General features: G+C 43.3%; 1 protein-coding gene across 2 annotated transcripts in view; it reads right to left on the reverse strand.

Moving 5' to 3' along the window:
* Window positions 1–23634, reverse strand: part of LOC126992868 (uncharacterized) — a 113550-nt gene that overhangs the window by 21020 nt on the left and 68896 nt on the right. Inside the window, exon 3 of one of the 2 annotated variants that reach the window (XM_050851686.1) lies at window positions 14282–14409. In XM_050851686.1, the coding sequence (XP_050707643.1) occupies window positions 14282–14409 (128 nt within the window). Of the gene's footprint in view, window positions 1–4175; window positions 4577–14281; window positions 14410–23634 lie in introns of those variants that run through there. The other variant, XM_050851687.1, reaches the window with a different exon arrangement.

Here is a 23634-nt window from a genome sequence, read left to right on the forward strand (position 1 = left end):
AAGCAGTAACGAGGGAGGAGTGACCGAGAATGACTTTAATGGTTGGGAGAAGAATTGAGGACGAAAAAATATATGAAAAAAAAGAAGATACATAGCTGGACAGAGTAAGAAGTTGAAATTAGGTTTACATAGTGACACTGAACCGTACCGAAAAGGAGAATGAGTTAATGAATGGGTAAATATAAGAGAAATAATGAGTAAAATGGAAAAAATATACAGTATCAAAGGAGAGTGAACAGAAAATGCGAAGATAAAATATATTGCAAAGACATTTAGGAGACACTGCACTAGAATAAAGGGGAAGCAAATGACTGACGAAAGTTTTAAAAAATAATAAAGAAAAAAAAAAGAAAAAAAACAGGGAATACAGAAAAAAAAACACAGAAAATTAGCAGAATATAAAGAGATTGATAACAGAAAAAAAAAATTAATAGGAAAATAATCATAAAACAAACAGACCAAGGAAAAAAATGAAAAAAAATCCCAAGAAAATATACCAAGAAAGTGAATTAAAAAAAAAAAAAATGAATGAAAATGAAATAATAAAAAAAAAATACTAAAAATGACATAGTGAAATTAGGGATACTAAAGAAAAATGAACACACACTTAACTAACGTACCAAAAAAAGGACAAGTAATAAACGAGAAAAAAACGAGTACATCGATGATTGAAAATGACAAAAAAGAATATGAAAGAGAAAGAGGAGAGGAAAAAAAAAAACATCATTACAACAGAAGGAGAAGAAGGGTAAACGGAGGTTAATGATAGGGTATTAGATGATGATTTAGGGAGGAAGGGAGGATAAGAAAGGGAGGGAAGAGGATAGAAAAACTAATATACTCTCGTGGAATGAAGGGAGAGACGGAGGGAGGGAAGGATGGAGGGAGGAAGGGTAGCAAGGAGGGAGGGAGGGAGGAAGGGTAGCAAGGAGGGAGAGAGGAAGGGAGGGTAGCAAGGAGGGAGGGAGGGAGGAAGGGTAGCAAGGAGGGAGGGAGGAAAGAAGGGTAGCAAGGAGGGAGGGAGGAAAGAATTGTAGCAAGGAGGGAGGGAGGGAGGGAGGAAGGGTAGCAAGGAGGGAGGGAGGAAAGGATGGAGGGAGAAAGAGAGGGAGAGAAGGAACGGAGAACAAACACAAGAAGGAAAAAAAGTAAATTAATAAAAGGAATGATTGAGGGAGGAAAGGAAAGTTAGAAAAAGAAGATTTATTGAAGGAATGGCAAAGAACGGAGGAAAAAACAGTGATTTATATTGATAAGGAGGAGATTACTGTGTGAGGAGGAGGAGGAGGAAGAGGAGGAAGAGGAGGATGTTTAGAGTAGAATGAAGTAACGGAGAAAAAGAAGACGAGTACGAAGCAAGTTAAGGGATAAAGAAGAAGAAGAAGAAGAAGAAGAAGAAGAAGAAGAAGGATGATGATAATGATACTGAGGATGAGAATGAAGAGGAGGAGGAGGAGCAGGAGGAGGAGGAGCAGGGGAGGAGGAGGAGGAATCCATCTTCTCGGTTCAGTGACTACAATGTGAAGATAAAACAAAACTACAAAATTAAATAAATGCAACTCACCAACACTTGACGGAAGAGACCACGAAAAAAAGAAGAAAAAAAAGCCCGGTAACTTCCTCGCCGTGACTGAGAACTTAAACACACACACACACACACACACACACACACACACACACACACACACACACACCTGCCTCATTTTAAACAATACTCGTAGGTTGTCAATCATTGGGAAGTCTTGCAATAATAATAATAATAATAATAATAATAATAATAATAATAAAAATCACCTTCTATCCTCTTCTTATCAGTTTAGTTTCTTATCTAATTCGTTCTTTTTTATAATAACTTCAGTAACTTCATTTGTGTGTGTGTGTGTGTGTGTGTGTGTGTGTGTGTGTGTGTGTGTGTGTGTGTGTGTGTGAACAATATCCCTTCCGTCAAGCTGGGTTACCTGTACCGACGCTCATCAAGACAGGTGTGTTTGATCAGGGAGGGAGGGAAGGATGGAGGAGACAAAGGAGTGATGGAGGGAGGGAGGGAGGGAAGGAGAGAGAGGAAGTCGATGGAAGATGCGGAGGAAAGGAAGAGTGGAATTAAAGGAAGGAGGGAGGGAAGATAAAAGGGAGAGAATGAAGAAGGGAACGACAGAAGGGAGGAAAGGAAGAAGAGAGGGAAAGAGAGAGGGAGAAAAGGAAGGAAGAGCTGGAGAGAGGGGCGAAGAAGGGGAGGAGGAGGAGGAAGGGAGGAAAGAAGGAAGGAGGGAAAAGAAGAAACAGCTAAAAGATGCGTGAAAAAAAGAAGGATGGAAGGGAGGCTTAGAGGAAGGAAAGAGAGGAGAGAAGAAAGAAGAAGAGGAGGAAGAAAGAGGAAAAGAAAGATAGAGAAGCTTACCCCTGTGTCTACATCATCGGCCCGTTTTCTGTTGGTCCATTTAATCAAAGAAAACAGGAAATGGTTGATCCTTTTTTACCCCTGGCGAGAGGTGGAGAGAGGGAGGGAGGTAAGGAGGGAAGGTAGCGATGGAAGAAAGGAAGAAAGGAGAAAAGGGAAGGAAAGAATAAAGTACCAGATATGAATGAGAAAAAAGAAAGTAAAGAGAGAGAGGAATATGAGTAGTGGAAAGTTGTGTTTAGTGAGTGAGTGAGTGAGTGAATGAGTGAATGAGTGAGTGAGTGAGTGAGAATAATGAACGGGTGAAGGCAAGCGTGGAAACAGTATGAAGGAAGTGAGGTGTGTGGGAAGAGATTGTGGAGGAGGAGGAGGAACAGAAGAAGGAATAAACAAAGGAAGAAAATGAGGAGAGAGCTGAAGAAAAATAAAAATAAAGATGATAAAGAAGAAGAAGAAGAAGACGAAGAAGAAGAAGAACAACAACAACAACAACAACAAGAGCAAACAGAATAAACCAGAAAGAAAAAAAAAAGAGAAAAGGAGGAAGAAGAGGAAAACAGACCAGTTATATAAATGAAAAAAAAGGAGAGAGGGCGAAAAAAAAAAAAAAAAAAGGGGCAGGAAGAGGAAGTAGGAAGAGAACACGACACAAGGATAGGGAAAAAAGGACGAGGAAGAGTTTGATGTGATTTTGGCGTGAGAAAAAGGGAAGGTAAGAAGGATTCAACAGGTGTGCAACAGGTGACGGTGGCGAGGGAGGAAGGAAGGGAGAGAGGAAAGAACCACGAAAGGAAAAACGGAAGGAAGGAAGGAGGAAAAGAAAGGAGATGAGGGAACATGATGCGAAGGGTGGAGGGAAGTAAGCCACAGAAAATGTACTACCCGTGGAAAGAAAGGGAGGAAAGAAGGAAGAATAAAAGTGAGGAAGCAGAGAAGAATGAAAGAAAATAGAGGCAGAAAAGGGTGGAGGGAAGGAAGGAAGAGGATCCAAAGAGAAGGAACGAAAGAACGAAGGAAGGAAAGATTAATGAAAGAGGGAAGGAAGAAAGAAAGAATCCATTACTTGAAGAAAGAAAAGAAGGAAGGAACGAAAGGAAGGAAAGAGGAAGGGAAGAAAAGAAGGTTAGAAGGATGGGAAGGATGATGAATCAGAGAACGAAAATAAAGATGAAAGGAAAAAAAGGAATGAAGGAAAGAAAGGGAAGAAGGAAGCGAGGATGCAAATGAAGGGAATAATAGAAAGGATGAATAAAGGTAAGGAAGAAGAATGAAAGGAAGGAAAGGAAGGAGAGGAAAAGGAAAAGAATGAACAAGAGTACACACCCAAAAATTGCAACAGGTGAGTAAGACAATTAAGCGATGCTCAGGAAATGCTCGGTTCCGTGCGACGCTCAGGTATGGTCAGGATTTCCTCCCTCTCTCCCTCTCCCTCTCCCTCTGTGTGTGTGTGTGGGGGGGGGGGGGGAGGGCATTCCTGAGGTCCAATCAAATCACACTAACACCCAAACGATCGAATTATATTTTCTTCTATTCTTCTTTCTTTCCTCTTTTTTTTTTTATCATCCTGTCTCATTTTACATTTCTACTTTTTCCATATCTTACTTTCCTACTCCTTCCCTTCATCTTTCTCCTTTTCCACTTCCTTTTTCGACCTCATCTTACTCCTATCTCTATTATTTTATCCTGTTATCGTACTCCTTCTCTTCCTCCTTCTCCTTTTATTCCACTTGCTGTTTCATTTAACTCTACTCCTCCTTCTCCTCCCGCCTCATCTTACCCTCCTCTCCTTCCTCCTCCTTGATGGCGTGCAGGCTCCGCGCTTCTTGGTGGATGAAGATGTACTCAAACTCCATTCCCGCGGCGTGACTCACTCCTCCCGCCGTCATGAAGGGCCTTCAGGAGGGTCCCAGGGGCGGCGGAGCGACACTAGAGGGCGTGGAGGGGGGCGCCGGTCCCTCCCTTCCTCTCCCTCAAAAGTCGACGCGTAAGATTGAGCGCAGGGTGTCTGGTGTGTCTTTTTATGCAAGTCTGCCCTTCATCTGACTCCGTTTTCTTTGTCTCTTTTTCTGGCTTGGTGTGTCATGGTTGCTTGCTGTCGTGATGCTGTGGTTTGAGTTTTTTCTCCCCTTTTCTTTTGTTCTAAGTCCGTTTTACATGTTTTCAGTGCTGTTTTCCTCTTTCCTGTTTTTTTATGTATTAGTTAAAGGCTAACACACACACACACACACACACACACACACACACACACACACACAAGGGTAGCCTACACATAATAAGGAGGCTGTCCTCGATTCACGTTAGCCCCGGAAGCAAGCCCCGCCCACCACAGCCGAAAGAAAGAGAAGAGGCAGAAGAGAAGGATAGAAGGGAGGAGGAAGAAGAGAAGGATGAAAAAAAAATAAAGGAAGAGGAGAAGGTAAAGTGAAGAAGGTAAGGAAGGGTTGTCAAATGAGGCGTAAAGATGATGTTTAAAAGTAAATAAGTAAAAAAGTTTATAGGCCGCCTGTGACAGTGACATCCGGGTCGTCCCCATCTCAGGTTTCCCCGCGTGATGAGTCGTCGGCCACCCAACAAAAGGGAAGGTTCCGTTCTGTTCTGTTAATGTTCGGGGGGTTAGCCTTTGCAACACCCCCACCTGATTTTCTTTATTTCGTGCATTTCTTTTCTTATCTTCTTTTATATTTATGGTGCTTGTTCCTTTTTTTTTCCAAAGTTCACTCAGAGCTTTTTTCAATCAATTTTTGTCAATGGCGTCACTGAAGAGGAGTAAAAACATGAAGAAAGAACTTAAGCTGAACTGCATCCCACGTCTTCCCTCCTTTTCTTATGGTGAAGGAGACGGACCAAAAACATAAGAAAAAAAAAGAAAGATATCCTCCCGAAATTGACCTCTCTTTCGGCCACCTCTTTAGATTCTTTTTGTGAGCAGCGAGTAGCAGGCTTTTTTTTATTATTGTTTACTTGATTTTTGTGCCCTTGAGCTGTCTCCTTTGTTGTAAAAAAAATATAAAATAAGACTTCCCACGACTCGCTGTTCCCCCGAAAAAAAAAAAAAAAACACCAGATGGCAAACGTTAGAGGGACAAATTTAGTTCCAGAAGTCTTGGTTTTCGTGATGCTCCACTCCTAAAGCACAAACTCGAACCATTGGGAGCAGGTTTACAGGTCGACGCCTTAGCCAATCAGCCACACCGCAGAACACCTAACTGCATCCACTGTTTCCCGCCTATGCAGAATCGAACCACGTGGAGCAGGTTTACAGGTCGACGCCTTAGCCACTCAGCCACACCGCAGAACACCTAACTGCATCCACTGTCTTCCCGCCTATGCAGAATCGAACCACGTGGAGCAGGTTTACAGGTCGACGCCTTAGCCACTCAGCCACACCGCAGAGCACCTGACTGCATCATCTGTCTTCCCGCCTATGCAGAATCGAACCAAGAGAAGCAAGTGCTGTGGTTTGACGCGCCAGCCACTCCGCCACACCAGAACAACACAATGAAGATAAAGTAGACCAAAAAAGGTAGAACTACATTCCCCGCCTTCCTTCCTAAACCTACGAAGCGTCGAACCAAGGGGAGCAGCTTTTGTGGTTTGATGCGCTGGTCACTCCGCCACAACACGAAACATCACACAAACAAGGTAAAAATAGAAGAGAAGAAAAGAACCGCATCCGCTGTCTCCTTCCCAGAGCCTCGAGTCGAACTAAGGGAAGGAATTTTGTGGGTTGACACGCTAGCCACTCCACCACACTCTAAAGCCACACAGAGAAGATTATAATAAAAGCAAAAGTAAATAGAAGAATCGCATCCGCTGTCTCCTTCCCAGAGCCTCGAGTCGAACTAAGGGAAGCAATTTTGTGGTTTGAGGCGCTGACCACTTAACCACACTGCAAGACCACACAAAGAGGATGCAAACAAAAGAAAGATTAACATGATAGAAATGCGTCCACCGTCTCCACTCTCAGAGCCTGGACTCGAACCCAGGGAAGCAAGTTTGTGATTCGACGCTGACAACCACTCAACCACACTTCCAAACCACACAAAGAGGATACCAACGAAAGAGGCGATAAAAGTAGAACCCCACGAACCGTCTTCCACCCTAAACTTGGAATCGAACCAAGAGCAACAGTTTCATGGCTCGACGCTCAGACCCACTCCGCCACACCCACGTACGCCACCACTCTCGCAAATACAAGGAAACGCCTCCCGAAGAATGAGCAATGAGGTGAATGGGGGAATGAATCAAACCTTCGCCTCCTGCTCCCAGTCTCCTTCTCACAGCCACGGGTCGGGGAGAAAAAAAAAAGGCAGGGAAAGGAGCAGCGAGGAGGATGACGAGGCGGAAAGGTGGAAGAACAAGACTGGAAAAAGGTGGAGGAGGTGGTGGTGGTGGTGGAAGGTTACGAGAATGAAGAAAAGGAAGTGAGAGGAGTAGATAGAGAGACTGAATGAGGAAGACAGACAGACAGGTATTACAGGTGGAAGAATACAACTGCAAAGAGGTATTGGTGTGTTGGTGTAATGGTGGAGGTGCTGGTGGTGTTTACAAGGACTGGCGGGCAACAAGAATGAGGAAAATTATATAAAAAGAGTAGATGGAGGTGATTCAATAAGGAAAACAGAGACAAGGAAGCAAGGACTTTCGGAATACAAAGACGAGGAAGAGAAGGTAAAAAGAAGCAATAGAGGTGACTGAATAAGGAAAAGACAGACAGACAGAAAAACAGGTATATAGCCTTGAGGGGGTGTTGACTTGGTGATTCATGGGGAGGCGTTCTGACGGGGAGCGAGAGTTGACGGAGGGGAAAAAAAGTTTGATAGGGGGAGAGGAATTGATGGGGGATGGGTTGATGGGGGATGACGTTGATGGGGGATGGGATGATGGGGGATGGACTTTGAAGAGGATGGGGATTAAGGGGGAAGAGAAGTTGATATAGATTGAGGAGTTGAAGGAGGAAGAGAGAAGGATTAAATGGAGGTAAATGTTGATAGAGAGAGAGAAATAGAAATAGAGATAGACAGATAGATAGATAGAGAGAGAGAGAGAGAGAGAGAGAGAGAGAGAGAGAGAGAGAGAGAGAGAGAGAGAGAGAGAGAGAGAGAGAGAGAGAAAACTGTGACAAATCGTTGAGTGTAAAATGTGAGAAATTAAACAATGAAATCAGTGACACCTATTACGACTCTCTCTCTCTTTCTCTCTCTCACGGGAAAACACAAGACACAAAGAGCGTGACGATGTAAAATGAATGCTGCATGTGTGTGTGTGTGTGTGTGTGTGTGTGTGTGTGTGTGTGTGTGTGTGTGTGTGTGTGTGTGTGTGTGTGTGTTTGTGTATGTGTGTGTGTGTGTGTGTGTGTATTTTTAAGCATGGCAGAACGTCCACAAAGACACGCCCTTCACTCACACACACACACACACACACACACACACACACATGATTACAGGTCTTTGGTGTGATGTATTGTATATTTACGTTCTTGATGTGTGTGTGTGTGTGTGTGTGTGTGTGTGTGTGTGTGTGTGTGTGTGTGTGTGTGTGTGTGTGTGTGTGTGTGTGTGTGTGTGTGTGTGTGTGTGTGTGTGTGTGTGTGTGTGTGTGTGTGTGTGTGTGTTTAAGAGAGAGAGAGAGAGAGAGAGAGAGAGAGAGAGAGAGAGAGAGAGAGAGAGAGAGAGAGAGAGAGAGAGAGAGAGAACACCCTTCTTTGCTACTTCTCCTCACCCCATATCTCTCTCTCTCTCTTCATATATTTATCTATCTTTCCGTCTATCTCTATCCATCTATCTATCTATCAATCTATCTATTAAAATGTACCTTGCTCTCCTCCTTCCTTTCAGTACAATCTTCGCTCTTAATAAGAAAAGTCATCTTTTTTTTTTTCTCTCCACTCCCTTTCTCCTGCTCCATTGCCTTCCCCATGTGTGTGTGTGTGTGTGTGTGTGTGTGTGTGTGTGTGTGTTTAATAGACAGGAGAGCGTGCAAGCATGACTTCCAAGGTGAAAATTTCTACCGGGAAGGTTAATTAATAGTGTTTTATTTTAATGGTTTTTTTTCCCTTTTTGTTTTACTTCTGCCAATACACTAAAAACACAAAAAAGCAACTACTTCTACTATAAATACTACTACTACTATTACTACCACTACTGTTATTACTACTACTACTACTGCTAATACATAACGCAACAATATAATTCCTTTTCCAGCAAGAGAGCATTATCAAGTAGCAGATATCAAGAGAACATATGCGCGTAAACTATCCATGCAGTAAACAGGAGTAGACGGAGAGTAGCTTATGATATGGAGTGGAGACGTGAGTGATGCTTTTGTGGAGTGAGCTGAACTTGATCTTGGTGTTACAGTGACATCGGGGAGGAATAAACCGCGGCGTATAGGGAAGTAAAGTGGAGTCCTTGAGCAATGAACTTGAGACCCAGCGATGGATAAGGAAGGCGTTAGGAGGCATGAGGGAGACATAAGAGGGAAAATAAATAACCGCTGGTCTAGAGTAAACTGCGGAGGCTTAGGGAAGAAAACTGTGCCCTTGGGAAATAGCGGCGTCCTAGAAGAGTTATTTGATGGCCTTTGAAGGAGTAAAAAAGGCGTTAGATGACTAGAAGGAGGCCTAAGGGACAATAACCACATGGGGAGCAGAACTAAAACACTGCCTAGGGTAAGAAACAAGCAACGAGGAAAAAAATGTGAACTAAGACGCTTCCACACCTCGCTTCAACGATTTTCAAAGGTCGATAAAGAGGTCAATCGGGTTCTAATGAGTGTCTCCTTAGGTTCACGGTACGGAAGGAGGGTCAAACTACCACCAGGGTCATAACGCTACCCCTGGAAATGCCCCAAGCTCCTATGAAAGCCTTGTCAAATACGTGTGCTTAGGTTTAAAAGTATAACCCTAAAACGAAGCCTAGAGTAAGATGCAAGCGACGAGGAGAAAAAAAAACATGTACTAAAACTCTGCCATGGAAAAGAAGAAAGCGTTGAGAGGAGAAAAATATTTACCTCAGTGATTAGCGGGAAACGGAAGGAAAATTTTAGTTGGTGGAGAAGGGAAGAGGAGCGAGGGAAGCAGAAGGAAAATTTTATTAGCGGAAAAGGAAAAGGAAAGAAACAGAGGGAAACGGAAAGGAATATTTATTTGCGAAGAAAGAAACTGAATTTTTATTGACGTAGAAAGAAAGTCAAGTGTTACGTACTTTGAGGGACTACAAGGAAATTAGAATAAACAAGAGGAACAAACAAGCTGGCCGGTAAAGTAAAGGAAAGTTAAGGGCATACACTATACCTGCACCTGGCCTCAGTGCTCATCTCCGAGTAAAAGACTGAGTGGGTTGAGACTCCAGAAGCCAAGTGGGAGGAAAGTACAGCAATAAGACAAGACAGCAATGAACGGGAGTCTGTGCCCTTGGGGGATAGCGGAGCCCTTGAGGAGTAAGCAGGTGTGGGGGTCAGTCAGCGGAACCAGAAGGGGAAGCCAGCTAGCGGGGCCCGGGGAAAAGAGTGAGGCGGGATCCAGGGAGCGGAGAGCGGGAGAGAGAGAGAGAGGGAGAGCGCCAGCAGTCACCCGGTGGAACGCCTGCCTTGAGCTGACGGGGCGCTCCGCAAAACAAGCGTTGGAGTGACTATTGGATGGACGGCCATTTATCTACGCTACTGGGGAAGGGGGGGGAAGGGGGAGGATGAGGAAGAGAGGGAGGGGGAGGGATGGGGATGGAGAGGTGAGGGAGGGGAGAGGGATGGAAAGAGAGTAAGGTAATGTACATGAAGGTAATTTTCCGGGACTGTCTTTGCAATTACGTGTATGTGTGTGTGTGTGTGTGTGTGTGTGTGTGTGTGTGTGTGTGTGTGTGTGTGTGTGTGTGTGTGTGTATTCGTTTCTGCATGTCATATATGTTACATTTTCTTTTCGTCATTTCGTCTCCGACACGCATTTCTTATGGTCATTTTTTTTGGTAATCTCTCTCTCTCTCTCTCTCTCTGACTTGATTTCTTTTGTTACGGCACACACACACACACACACACACACACACACACACACACACACGAAGAAGAGGTCAAATCAAGGTTTCTTCCATCAGACACGTCCCAGGTGCACTAATTAAGCTTTGGCAAACACCTGTCAACACGAAACCCAATTAGATTTTTCATTTAACACGTGGCATTTAAACTTCCATTCTTCACCGGTTCACGTTTTCTGTTGGTTCTTCGTTTTCTTTTGTCTTTTCTTCTTTTCCCTCAAACTACGGAAGACAATGATTCGTCTCAGTAACAATCATTATGTAATTCATCGTAAGGTTTGAACACTTATTGTCCCATGTTATTATGTACTTATCTTCACAGTGTCTCTCTGTATTTTGTTTCTTTTCGTCTCCTTCGTTTTTTTTCTTTTTATTTTTCTTTCCCAGAGTTTCATTTTTTTCTTTCCGTTTCTCTCGATTTTCTTTATTTCTTTCTCCTTCGGTCTTGTTTCCTTTCTAAAGAACTTCCGGAATCAGTTTTTCTCTCTGTTTTTATTGCTTTTCTTTACGTTCTTTCTCCACGATTCAAATTTTCCTTCTATTTCTCTCACTTTTCTTTCTCGGTCAATGAAAATTTTCTTTGTTTCCTTCGATTTTTCTCAGTTTCATTCTTCGCAAATAAATCTTCCTTTCCGTTTCCCTTTGTTTCTTTCATTTTCTTTTTCCGCTGATAAAACTTCCCTTCTGTTTCCCTCGCTCCTATTTACTTCCTTTCTCCACCAACTAAAATTTTCCTTCCGTTTCCCTTGTTTTTCTTTCCTTTCCTTCTACGCGAATCAAATCATCTTTCCATTTCCCACTGTTTTCTTTATTTCCTTTCTCAACCAACCAAATTTTCCTTCTATTTCCCTTACTTTCCTTCACCGCGACTCGTCCTCTCCTCTCTCCCCACCTGACGCCACGCCTTCTCTCGCCCTCAGACCCGGACGAGCACACACCCTTCCGCCACACCTTCCAGATATAAACTGACTCCAACACTCCTCCGGGCCCCACTCTTCCTCCTCCCCCTTTCAGCCTCCTCGCGGCCGTGTTCTCGTCGTCACGGACCGAAACGTTGCCTCGGGGGTTGCGACACGCTGTTAAATCCACGCACCTCGCACGCTACCACTGACTAACTGGCTGGCTGGCGTATATATGGCGCTCGAGTGTATGCTAGTACGTGTGAGCTCTTTTCTATATCTGGCAACGCTGTAGGTAAGTAATTAGTAAGGCTACGAGTACATGTTCTAGCTGCTACGCGTGGCCTCTGTGCTCATCTCCGTCACGGTAGCCCTTGAGTCACTGTGGTCTTAGAAAAATGATGATGAGTTTGAGTATGACGTTAGGGAAAGCATTTTATAACTCTGCTCTACTTGTTTTCTTCCGTATTCTTTTCCCGACTGTTTTTGTAGGCGGTTTTGTTCTTTATCATCCTCATTGTTGTCTTTAGAATCTTAAAAAAAAGGTATATATTTAGTTTTCTTTTCTTTTTTTAGGGAAATATTTCATAACTACTGTAATTATTTTCTGTTTTATTTATTTATGACTGTTTTTGAGGGCGGTTTTGTTCCTTATTACTCTCATTGTTGTCTTTGTCAATCTTAGAAAAAGGTGGCATATTTATATTTTCACACACACACACACACACACACACACACACACAGGGGAGGCGGTGGCTGAATGGATAGCGTGACGGCACTGCGTTCGGGACGACGCGAGTTCAATCCCCGCCCGGTGCCACCAAACTGGGATTTTTCAGTCGCCGCCGAGTGGCTTAAAACTACCCACATGTTGTCCAGAAGACCACCTATCAACCCGGACTCTAGATTCTAAGATTTAAGATGAACTCCGGGAGGGCAGCATGACCCAGTGCAAGATAGCGCCACCATAAACACTCGCCTGCGCCAGAACGGGCTGGGCCGACCATCAGGACCCACCGGGAAGAAACCTTGGGCCGACCATCAGGATCCACCGGGAAGAAGCCTACCAGCGCAATAGGCCACGACGTAAAAAGAGAGAGAGAGAGAGACCTAGAAGGGATTTTCCTGAAGGGTGTGGCGTTTTGTATGGAAACATGTCATAGAGGTGAAGAAAAAAAAAGGACAAATGGAGGAAAACGAAAGAAATGGACCAAAGGAAGGAAGGAAAAAAAGTTTCCCAAAAAAGTAGATGAAGAAAAAAAAAGATCAAATGAAGAGGAAACACAGGAAGCAATACTAACAGAATGAAATTAAAAAGAAAAGAGAGGAAGAGGCAAGAAGAAAAAAAGAAAAATCAAAACAAGGACAACTGGAGAGCAATAGAGGTGTAGGAAAAAGGAAGAAAAAAAAAGAAAACGAGGAGGAAGAAGAGGAGGAGAAAAAATGAGAAGACCGAAAAAAAAGAGATGAAAGAAAAATAAAAGAGAAGGATAAGGAGGAAAAGAAAGGGGAGGAGGAAGAGATGGAGGAGGATAAGGAGAAGGTAAGGTGTGGGTAGAGAGATGAAAGAAGGGGACAGGAAGACACGAGAAGAACTACAGCGATAAGAACGACAACGAAAAAGAAGGAGAAAGAGGAAGAATAGAAGAAAGAGAAGGAGAAGAAAAGGAAGAAGTTAAGGTGCTGGGTGGGGGTGCATATCTCACGGCTCTCGCTACTCTAAATATACTCTTATCATCGCTAATTTTCCCTCACACTCGCCTTCAGCCGCCCGTGACCTCAAACAGCACCGCCAAAGCCTTCCATTCTTCAAGTTTATTATTCTGTATTTTCTCTCTCCCAATCTCTCTTTTCTTGTTGTCCTTCCTTGTCTAATTTTCATCTCTTTTTCCTTCTTTCTATTTCCGTTTCCCATCTAGTTTCCTCCTTTCCTTTCTTCTTCTTTCCTATTCCCTTCTTTTCCTTTCCTTTATTCTTTCCTATCCCCTTCTTTTCCTCTCCCTTTTCCATCTAGTTTCCTCCTTTCCTAAAGGTAAAGGAAAGAAGGAAATTAGAAGGGAAGACAAGGGAAAAAGGGGAAAGAGAAGGGAATGATAGGGGAAAGTGGAAGTATAAGAAGAGGCGGAAAGAAGAGAAAGGAAGGGAAAGAAGGAAAGAGGGAAGGAAATGGAGAAAATCAGAAGGAAAGGAGAAATGAAAGGAAGACAAGGATATGAAAGCTGTAACGAATGGAGTCTTTTTTTTTTTTTTTTTTAATACAGAGGCGGTGAGCGTTGTGGAGCGGTGATCACAAGGTTGCCCTGGGCTGATGACTGACGGTGTGTGCGTATGTATGTGTGTGTGTGAGTCATGGTGTGTGTGTGTGTGTGTGTGTGTGTGTGTGTGTGTGTGTGTGTGTGTGTGTGTGTGTGTGTGTGTGTGTGAAGTAGAAGAAGTAGAAGAAGAAGAAGAAAAATGAAAAAGAAAGAGACGGAAATCTTTGCACACAGTAAGTTTCGTGTGCGTGTGTGTGTGTATGTGTGTGTGTGTGTGTGTGTAGGAGACAATGAAGGCGGAAGGAGAGATGGAGAAGATGGGAAAGGTGAAGGCAAGTACGGGGGAAGATTGATGCGGAGGGAGGCTGCTGAGGGAGAGGAGGGGAGGGAATGAAGATGAAAACATGGACACACCGAAGAGCAGGCAACAGATTTCTTTTGTCTTCACTTCTAACTTTCTTTTATTTTCCTTGTTGGTTTTCTCCCTTTCATTCCCTTCTCTTTTCCTTCCCTCCCTTGTGCAAACACGAAGAAATTAATAAAAGAAAGGAAGGAAGGAAGAGGAGGGAGAAAAAACGTTAATAAATCACGAGAACAGATATAAATAAGAATCAGAGAGAGAAGAAAGGAAAACAGTGAAGAAAATAAAGCAATCAAAAACAAAATGAATTAAGAAAACAAATTCGTCACGCCATCACTCACCCGTGAGGTCCTTGGGCACGGCGGTCTGCACGGCGGTCAGCACCTCGATCTGACTCTCCAGCGAGGTCAGCATGTGGTCGAGGCTGGCCACCTGCTCGAACAGGGACCGCAGGTGTTCCGGGCGGCTGCTGGGGAGGAGAGGACAAGGAGGAGGAGGTTAGTGGGTTGCTGGTAAGGAGGTGCGTATGGTATGTGTGGGAAGGAGGTTGTTGTAGGTGGTTGTTGGTGGTGGTTGCTGTAGTGCTGGTGGAGGAGGAAATAGAGGAAGCATACAAACATGGGAGAACAGGCAACAGTAAGTATGGTAGTTTTTAACCCGTCCGCTGCGATTGGCACGGATTTTGCCTTCACTGGTAGCCTGGTAACATATGCTCCCAAGTCTTTCTGTGCCTCTGTGGTGGCTAGTGGAGTGTTTCCCATGTGGTATTGGTATGCTGGATTTCCCCTCCCAAGGTGCATGACCACATTTTTCTTCACTAAATTGTAGCAGCCACCTTTTTTTTCCACTCCTGTAGCTTAATGATGTCTTCTTGTAGGAAATCTGCATCCAAGGGGTTAAGGAGTTCGCCTGCATTAAAAGACCAGTCTATTCGCCAGGCACTGCGGTGAACCAAGGAGCAGATTAAAGAACTTGCTATGCGTGCGCGAGGGACCGTTCTGTTCGATCCTAACGCAACAAAGTAACGGTCAATGTAATTTTTAAAGGAGTTAATCGCTTTGGCATAAACAACTTCTGCAGGATATTTGTTCCACTAGCGGATGACGCGATTTAGGAGGAGGAGGAGGAGAAGGAAGAGGAGGAGGAGAAGGAAGAGGAGGAGGAGAAGGGGAGAAGGAGGAGGAGGAGGATGAATAAGAGTAGAAGAAAAAATATATATAATAAAGAAAAACACGTAGGATATCTTTGCTTTCGTGTGTGTGTGTGTGTGTGTGTGTGTGTGTGTGTGTGTGTGTGTGTTCGTGCACTTGTGAATATGCACGTCCGACCCTCCATCTGTCTGTCTATGTCTGTTTGTACGTAAATGATCACTGCTTCGGTCTGTTAATACACCCAACACTCCACGTTATTTATCGACCTCTTCGTTAATTCACCTGCACCTGTCTGTCCACTCTTCCTTCCGCCACTCTCTCCCCGCACGCCTCTCTGCTTACTCTAATAAAAAAATACTACATCCTTTTCTTCTCCCTCTGTGTACCGTGGTTGGCTAGTGGGCAGGTGTGTGTGTGTGTGTGCGAGGGTGGGTGTACCTGCGTATGTTTGTGCGTATATGCGTAATCGTGTGAGTTTTCTTTGTTTCTGCTATTGCCTGTCATTGTTATTATCATTATTATTATTATTATTATTATTAACGCTTATTAACGTCTATCATTACTGAAAAACTTAATCGCTACTTTTGATCATTTCCGTTAGCGATTTCAACTCCCTCGTCTATACCTAACCAACCGATGAGATAACAGATCAAATACAGCATCCAAATATTACACACACACACACACACACACACACACACACACAGCGAACCCTTATACCACAACACCAGCTCGCTAACTAAACCTCACATATCCTGGAGTGAATGAGCAGACGGGAGGCTGGAAAAGGACATGGAGGGAAGAGATGGGAAAGGTAAGATGAAATAATACAGACGAAGACGAAGAGGAAGGAGCAACTGAGGGGAGGTGAAGGGACAGAGTGGAGAGGAAGAGGAGAGGTATGCATGCTATGTGGAGGAAAGGGTGTGGAGAGGAAACATGGAAGGGGAGGAGTGGAGGGAGAAGCAGGTGAAGGATAGGAGTTAGGGTGTTTAGAAGAGAGGAGTGGCAGGAATTACAAGAGACGGTGAGAAGGAAAGATTTACATAGATTTACATAGAAAATCAGACCTCACAAACCCCATGGTGAAGGAAGATGAGAGGAAGAAGGGAGGTGGGAGAAAGAAGAAAGAAAGCAGGAATTAAAGAAACTGAAGAGGACGAAAGGTAGAAGGGAGATAAGAAAAGCAAGGAACGTAGAGAAGAAAAGGAAGACAAGTATGTGGAGGAGGAGGAGGAGGTGAGGAGGAGGAGGAGGAGGAGGAGGGTCATATCTGTGTTAATAATAGGTAACTGCAAACCGTCAGCCTCACCTGCACCTGTCCATTAGTGTGTGTGTGTGTGTGTGTGTGTGTGTGTGTGTGTGTGTGTGTGTGTGATTGCTTTTACTGTATTATTCTGATGGTACTGTTATAATTAGCACACACACACACACACACACACACAAGGTAAATATGATCACTACTACTACTACTACTACTACTACTACTACTACTACTGTTATTAATGACTTTGGCACTCTCTTCCTCCCTCTGATGTGTGTGTTAAGCGAATGGTGAAGGCTCTTGAGGAGGCGTGCGAAATTAGTTCTAGGAAGCGTGAGAGAGGAGGAGGAGGAGGAGGAGGAGGAGGAGGAGGAGGAGGAGGAGGAGGAGGAAGGTGACAACACTGAACGCAAGATCGAATTTGATGAAGGAATTTGAGACGAGGACGAAAGATTAGAGGAGGAGGAGGACGAGGAGGAGGGGGTTGTGGAGGACCAACAATTTCTTTCTTACAACGCGGGCTGTAAGGGATTTCAATTTCCTGAAGAGTCCGTGCGTTTAGCCTCCTCCTCCTCCTCCTCCTCCTCCACAATCCATCTTCCTCGCTCGCTGCCAGGCCTGTATGCACGAATGGGAAAGAAACATTTGTATAAAAAGAACGTAAAATATTGATATTCATGTTCCCCATCGCCTCCTTTGCTTCGCCCACCGCAAATCCTCCTCCTCCTCCTCCTCCTACCGGCCACCCTTACGAACATATCACTTTCCCTCTATATTCCTCATTCTTAAATCTTAATACCTCCATTTCTCCTTCCTCCCCAGTCATCTTTTTCTCCTCCTCCTCCTCCTCCACTTTTTATTCCTCCCTACACCTCCCCCACACAGGCTTACAAAAATATCTCCTTCCCTCTTTGTTTCTCTTTGTCCCCTCTCCCTTCTTCCCTTCCTCCTTTTTCTCCTCCTACTCCTTCTTTCTCCCTAATTAAACCTCCTTAATCAACCCATTAACATTACTTGCCACGTTCAGAACACCTAGAGTAAACCTGCGAGCATAAACCTACAGAAATATATCTTGTCCAACATCCTAGTGAAAGAGCGTGATGGCTTACATAGTCTCTCATAAATGGCTCTACTGTAATGAGGTGTATGATTATTTTTTTATTTACTTTCTACACGATAACGCAGTAACGAGATGACTGTGACTACTACTACTACTACTACTACTACTACTACCCACAACTCCGCCCCCTTGCCGCGCGCGTTCCCTCCTAAGGCCAAATAACCGAGTGTGGCTTCGCTGTGTTTATATTTATTGCTGTCGATGGTTTGTAGACACACACGAGGGCGTAGCCAGACGGTGGGGAGGGTGGCGGTGCGTGGTGCTGTACTTCCGTGTGTGTGTGTGTGTGTGTGTGTGTGTGTGTATGTGTGATCAATAACTATCTAATTCTCTGTTCTCATCACTCCCATCCTCTCATAACCTTGCGCTGTTCTGCTTATTTATTTTAACGGTTGTTTTGATGCTCTCACAAATTCGAGTAATAATACAACCTTGAATTAACAAACTTACTAAATCCATTATGTACGTACAGCCAACCGCCTTCACTCGTACAGAACAGAACCACTCTATGTTACATCCGAGTTCTTCAGAGCAGGGGTCGAGGTCCACTTCTGGGTCGCGAAGTCATAATATCATTTTGCTTCACTTCACAAATAGCAAATCTCTCCTCCTCCTCTCCTCCCGAAATTGACCGCTCTTTCGGCCACCTCTTTGGATTCTTTTTAGAGGCAGCGAGTAGCGGGCTTTTTTTATTATTGTTTCCTTTTTTGTGTGCCCTTGAGCTGTCTCCTTTGTTGTGAAAAAAAGAATCAATTGGTTAAGTTATTACAACCTACAACAACGTCAGTACAAGGAACAAGCAGCCTCGTGAAGAAGAAGAAGTCTTGCCAAATACATAGTCGTGAGGGTGACGCACAAAATAAAGATAAAATAAAGTTGCAAAAGGTAATGTTTGAGGAAGTCTCCATTTACATTAAGCCTTGTCTTGTACGGCGGCAAAGGTAAAGTAATTAATTAGTCGAGATAACCGTAAAAAAGGTAAAAGCCGTATTCCCTAAATTTACTGATGGACTGAAGATCGTGATTTTGTGCTTAATTAATCTCCTCTTCCTCACCTGTGCGTTAGTTAAAGGCAGGAAAGCGCGAAAAGAAAATTAAGGAAACTATAAATAAAACTGGCATTAAGAGAACTTGGTGTAGAAGAATCACGAATGTATGTACCGTGATTCTTTTTTTTTTTCATTGTGTGTGTGTGTGTGTGTGTGTGTGTGTGTGTGTGTGTGTGTGTGTGTGTGTGTGTGTGTTCTTATGATATTCTTATTTGTATCTTCCCTTCCTGGCAACAATAAACAAAATAAATAAATAAATAAATAAAAGCAGAAAGAAATATGGAGTAGTTTCCGAAGTGCCTCATAATTTTTCCGAAGTGTGTCACGATTTTTCCGAAGTGTCTCATAGTTTTTCCGAAGTGTGTCATAATTTTTCCGAAGTGCGTCATAATTTTTCCGAAGTGTGTCATAATTTTTCCGAAGTGTGTCATACTTTTTCCGAAGTGTGTCATAATTTTTCCGAAGTGTCTCATAATTTTTCCGAAGTGTGTCATAATTTTTCCGAAGTGTGGCATAATTTTCCCGAAGTGTCTCATAATTTTCCCGAAGTGTGTCATAATTTTTCCGAAGTGTCTCATAATTTTTCCGAAGTGTGTCATAATTTTTCCGAAGTGTCTCATAATTTTTCCGAAGTGTGTCATAATTTTTCCGAAGTGTGTCATAATTTTTCCGAAGTGTGTCATAATTTTTCCGAAGTGTGTCATAATTTTTCCGAAGTGTGTCATAATTTTTCCGAAGTGTGTCATAATTTTTCCGAAGTGTGTCATAATTTTTCCGAAGTGTGTCATAATTTTTCCGAAGTGTCTCATAATTTTTCCGAAGTGTGGCATGATTTTTCCGAAGTGTTTCATAATTTTTCCGAAGTGTGTCATAATTTTTCCGAAGTGTGTCATAATTTTTCCGAAGTGTGTCATAATTTTTCCTTTCTTTCCTTCACTATAGTTCCCGTCATCTTGGTCTGTTGTTCCTTCATCCACTCACACATTCTCTTCCTTGCAACAATATAGAAAAAAAAAAGGAAAAAAAGAAATACAGTCGAGTTTCCGAAGTATATCATGTAACTTTTCGCCTCTCCTTCTCCTTGCCTCACCCATTTCATTGTTCTTTGTTTTGGTTTTTCTTATCTTCGTTTTTTTTAATGTGTGTTTATTTTTATCGTTAAGGTTCAAGAGACTGCTTCCGTTACTGCATCTTAACTCTTCAAATATGTAAATGTATATGTATTTTTTATTACGAAGCTTTGTTGTTAGTATTATTTTTTGTTACGTTTTTGTTCGTTTCCATCACATCCATCTTGCTTTGTTGACGCTCGTGTGAAGGGGGATGAAGGAAGGGCTGGAGAGGGGGGAGGGAAGGGAAGAGGGGTGGGGGAGGGGGAGGGGGTCTGTATGTTGATAAGTTTACAGAACGCTTAGAATATATCTCGAGGCGACCGTTATTTATGTATCTATTTTTTTGTAACTTTCCATCTCATTCATCTTATTTTGTTTACGCTCGTGTTGAACGGAACGGAGCACTGGAAGGAAAGAGATGCCAGGATGTTGACCGTGTTGAAAAAAGCCTTTCTACGATTGTATTTCCTCCTTTCAGCGACTTTTGGATGGAGAAACATAACATCTCTACTGTATTAAATTTTCCCCATTCCTGCTACTTAGTAAACCTCAAAAGACGATCACTGCATTTTCCTTAATTTCCATTCCTCCTGCATCTGAATTTGTTGGCGGTTGTGAGAATAAGGAATCATGGACTGGAGGCTGTCATCTTCATTGGGCCTGGTGGTTGTTTTGGCGCGTGGATTTTTTTATAGTGACGCCTTCCTGCTTGGCTCGTACGTGATAAACTCTTGTGTTGCTGTTCTTACTTTTTGTGTTTATTAAGCGACGATTTCTCAGATTTAGTAGACATGAGGGAGGAGGGAAAACATAGGTAGAAATATTGTATGATCTATTAATCTATCCATCTGTGAGGATTCTGAGAGAGCAAGAGAACAGCCTTAACTTGCCGTCGTATTTCCTCCTTCATGAGACTTGGAAGGTAATATGTTGCTGCCGCTACTGAGGGGAAGGGAAGGGAAGGAGAGGGAAGGAAAGGGAAGGGGAGCGAGAGGAAGCAGGGAAATGATGAGATGGGTGTGCTGTGGTGGCTGTTGTGTTGTGAAAGGAAATATTGAGTAACTTGTGAGACTAAACTGGAATTCTCACTTTTGCCAACTCCTGTCCAGTGAATTAGTGTGGAACAGCAGGTTGCGGGATCGTTCTTTTGTATCTCCTTGGCTGTCTCGTGTCTCCGTTAATAATTACAAGCATTATCATCATTAGAAGTATTAGTATTAGTATTAGCAAACTGGAATTCTCACTTTTGCCAACTCTTGTCCAGTGAATTAGTATGGAACAGCAGGTTGCGGGATCGTTCTTTTGTATCTCCTTGGCTGTCTCGTGTCTCCGTTAATAATTTCAAGCATTATCATCATTAGAGAATTCTCACTTTTGCCAACTCTTGTCCAGTGAATTAGTATGGAACAGCAGGTTGCGGGATCGTTCTTTTGTATCTCCTTGGCTGTCTCGTGTCTCCGTTAATAATTTCAAGCATTATCATCATTAGAAGTATTAGTATTAGCATTAGTATTAATATTACACCTTCATATCAATCTCCCTCCTCACAACGGGACACACCCACGCCCACACTCGCCCCCTCAACCCATCCCCCCTTACACACGCACACACGCATAACTTCTGCCACACCCACGATCAACCCTTTCTTCGGCCTTCGTTTTCGTCCGCTTTCCTCTTCCCTTTTCTGGTTCTGTCCTGATCTTGGTTACGGTTCCAGTACTTTTTTTCTTCCTCTTTCTCGTCTTTCTCTTTCTGTTCTTCATTTTTCATCCTTCTCCTTCCTCTCTGTCTTTTTCTTTTACGTGTTTTTTTACGGATTTTCTGGTTCTGTCCTGATCTTGGTTACGGTTCCAGTACTTTTTTCTTCCTCTTTCTCGTCTTTTTCTTCCTGTTCTTTATTTTTCATCCTTCTCCTTCCTCTCTGTCTTTATTTTTACTGTTGTGCTACTCCGCCTAATTTTACTGATTGTTTTACTAATCCTTCCCTTCCTGCTATTATTACATCATAGCTCCTCCTTCTCCTCTTCCTCCTCCTCCTCCTCCTCCTCCTCTTTCTCCCTCCTCGTCCATTCTCTCGCTCTTTTAATTCTCCACCTTCTTTTGTTTTTCTTATTATCTTGTACATACCATTACTGTTCTTTCTTTTCATTTCTTCCTCTTTTTTTCTATTATATCGTCGTTCCATTCCGATTTTTGTTTTATCGAAAAGTAAATATGCATCTAAATATCCCTTTCATTTCTTCTTGTTCCTCGCTCTCACCCTTTTAAACTTATATTGAGATACGTAATGTTATCAGACTAAACAAATGATCAGTCGGTCTACACCTATCGCTCCTGAGGTCGATTTCTTCACCATCTGTCTTCCTCGTCCATAAAAATCTATATCTCCTGAGTTCCATCATATTTTTTTCCTCATCTATGTTCCTCATCCATATAAATCAACATCTAATCTTTCTTCTCTTGATATCTCTAACTATCATTTATTCACCATCTATCTCCTTAATCCGTAAAGCTAACGTCTACTCATCCTTTATTATATATCTAAGTTCCTCCCTTCTCTTGTTAGTTCCCCCTGAGAAACGGTTACAGCAGTCTCGTCTCCGCTCCACAACTCTACGGCTGGTATTACAACACTTTCGCTTCTCACATCAGCTATTTACAAAGGTCAAAGGGGGATCAATCAGGTTCTAATAAGGGGTTTTTTTTAGGCTCAGGGTACAAAATAAGGGTTAAACTACCACCAGGGTCATAAAATTACCCCTGGAAATGCTCATAATTCCTACGAAAGCCTCTTCAATTATGTGTTCTTAGGGGGCGATGTCTTTTAATACGACCTTAACTTCCTCCTTCCCCTCCACCCTCCCCTTCACTACTGTGCACTACCTGAGAGCTGTGGCCGCGAGCGTGACATCGCCTCCATCACAACACAACAGCCACAAAAGACACACCCATCTCATCATCCCATTTCCCTGCTTCCTCTCGCTCCCCTTCCCTTTCCCTCAGCGGTGGCAGCGACAGATTACCTTCCACCGACACAACGACATCTACACACCCACCTCATCATTCCATTTCCTCCCCCTTGCCTCTCGTTTCCTTTTCCTTCCCTTTCCTTCTGCAGTGACGGTGACCTGCAGTCCACCAAACACCCATCTCACCATCCCGTTTTCTTTCTTCCTTTCTCTTCCCTCCCCTAGTGTCCCCTTCCCTTCCATTCTCCTTCGTTCAAGAGTACCATATACCCGGTTATCTTCCATCAATACAAACGATAACCACATACATATCTCATCATTTCATTCCCCTGTCTCCTTTCTCTCCCCTTCCCTTTCCTTCCCTCCCCTTGCACCGCCCTGTTCCCTTCCTTTCCCTTTCCAGCCGTGACCGCGACCATATTTCCTCCCATCAAAACAGACCACAACCGAAAGACTGTCCCGTCGCCTCATTCTATTCCTACACTTTTTTTCCCTGCGCTTACCTTCCCTTTCCTTCCTTCTCCATCCTTTGCGTCCCGTGTCTACCTTCTAATACCTTTCTCTCCCTTACCCTTCTTTTAATTTATTTTTTCCTTTTCTTTCCTTTTATTTTCATTGTGTTGCATTCATTTACTTTACGTCCCTTTTCTTCTTTATCGCTCTCTCTGTTTATTTTCTTCCTATCATTTTTTTCCTTTCCTTTCCACTCCTTTACTTAATATTCCATTGCTTTCCTAACCTTCTCCTTCCATTCTCAACCTTTCCTTTCACTTCCCTTTGCTATTCTTTCTGTATCTTCTCTTCCCATGTCTTCCCTTCCTGCCTTTCTTCAACCCTCCTGCAGTCTCCCTATGTTCTTATGTTCTTATGTACTTCCTTTCCTTAGATCCCACGAACACTGACTCACCCACCAACACACCCACACATCTACCCCACCCCCTCGACACACACACACCTGTAAGTCATCGATCAAAGTGTGACTCACGGCGGGATGCAGGAGAAGAATCGATAATTTCCCGCCCATGAAAG

The sequence above is a fragment of the Eriocheir sinensis genome, unplaced genomic scaffold (assembly GCF_024679095.1).
Source record: "Eriocheir sinensis breed Jianghai 21 unplaced genomic scaffold, ASM2467909v1 Scaffold511, whole genome shotgun sequence".
NCBI classification, from domain to species: domain Eukaryota; kingdom Metazoa; phylum Arthropoda; class Malacostraca; order Decapoda; family Varunidae; genus Eriocheir; species Eriocheir sinensis.